Genomic DNA, 839 nt, shown 5'->3' with positions numbered 1-839 from the left:
AAAAAAACATAAAAAAATCATTTTTGTTATATTGAATAGTGAAGAACTATGATTTTGGCCGGTTCCTCATTTTCTAAGCCAAACACATCATCGATATTTAGAATTATTCTTATCCTTAATAAGAAAATTAAGAAAATTATAAGAAAATGGGAAAATTCTACTATATAATTCGTACCATTCGGGAATTTTTCTGGCCCAGTCGCACTTTCCGGTGCGTTCGTCGAACGCCTGGCCGAGTTTGCATCCGCTTCGCCTCGGTATCTCACCGTTGACACACACGTAGAAGTACTGACAGTCCTCGGCGTCGGGATAACGCGGATGCGTCGCGGCCACCGAGTCGTCGACCTTCGGGCAAGTGAAGTTGAAGAGTTCGCGGGAGCCGCAGCCCTTCTTCTGCGCCTCGTCCGGCCAGTTGCAGATGCCGGTCTTCTCGGAGAAGACCAGACCATCCGGACAAGTGATCATGTTGAACTTGCCCTCCACGCAGTAGTAGAAGGTATTACAGTTCCTGGGGTCCTCGTGGGCAAAGTAGCCGTGCATGCGGGGACAGTGTGGCGATGATTGTGGTTTTTCTGTAAGAGGAATAGATATAAAAATTTAGTGTAAAAAAAAGAATGAAATCTTTCAATATCAAAACAGATGATAAAATAAAATAAATTTTCGAAATATGTGTATTATTCAAAGATGCACGTGTAATATTAACATTTTTTTAAATAATACTTTCGAATCACTTGACTCGTGTCATGAATCGTTAAGGCTGATTCGCAATTCGCAGGCGCAGAGAAAAAAAGAAAGAACCGTGGAAAAAAAAGAAAAAAAGAGAGAAACGTCATCTTGCG

The 839-nt window shown here is 41.6% G+C and overlaps 1 protein-coding gene across 1 annotated transcript; it reads right to left on the bottom strand.

Moving 5' to 3' along the window:
* Positions 1-66: 66 nt before the first annotated feature.
* On the bottom strand, positions 67-579 carry LOC105461114 (peritrophin-44-like; the record flags this gene model as incomplete). Its single annotated transcript, XM_011707602.1, has 1 exon — positions 67-579. A coding segment is annotated over one exon (492 nt), but the record flags the coding sequence as incomplete, so codon positions are not given.
* Between the last annotated feature and the right edge of the window lie 260 nt (positions 580-839).

This window comes from Wasmannia auropunctata, unplaced genomic scaffold (assembly GCF_000956235.1).
Source record: "Wasmannia auropunctata unplaced genomic scaffold, wasmannia.A_1.0 LD308810.1, whole genome shotgun sequence".
Lineage (NCBI taxonomy): Eukaryota > Metazoa > Arthropoda > Insecta > Hymenoptera > Formicidae > Wasmannia > Wasmannia auropunctata.
This window is presented reverse-complemented; position numbering and strand designations above follow the sequence as displayed.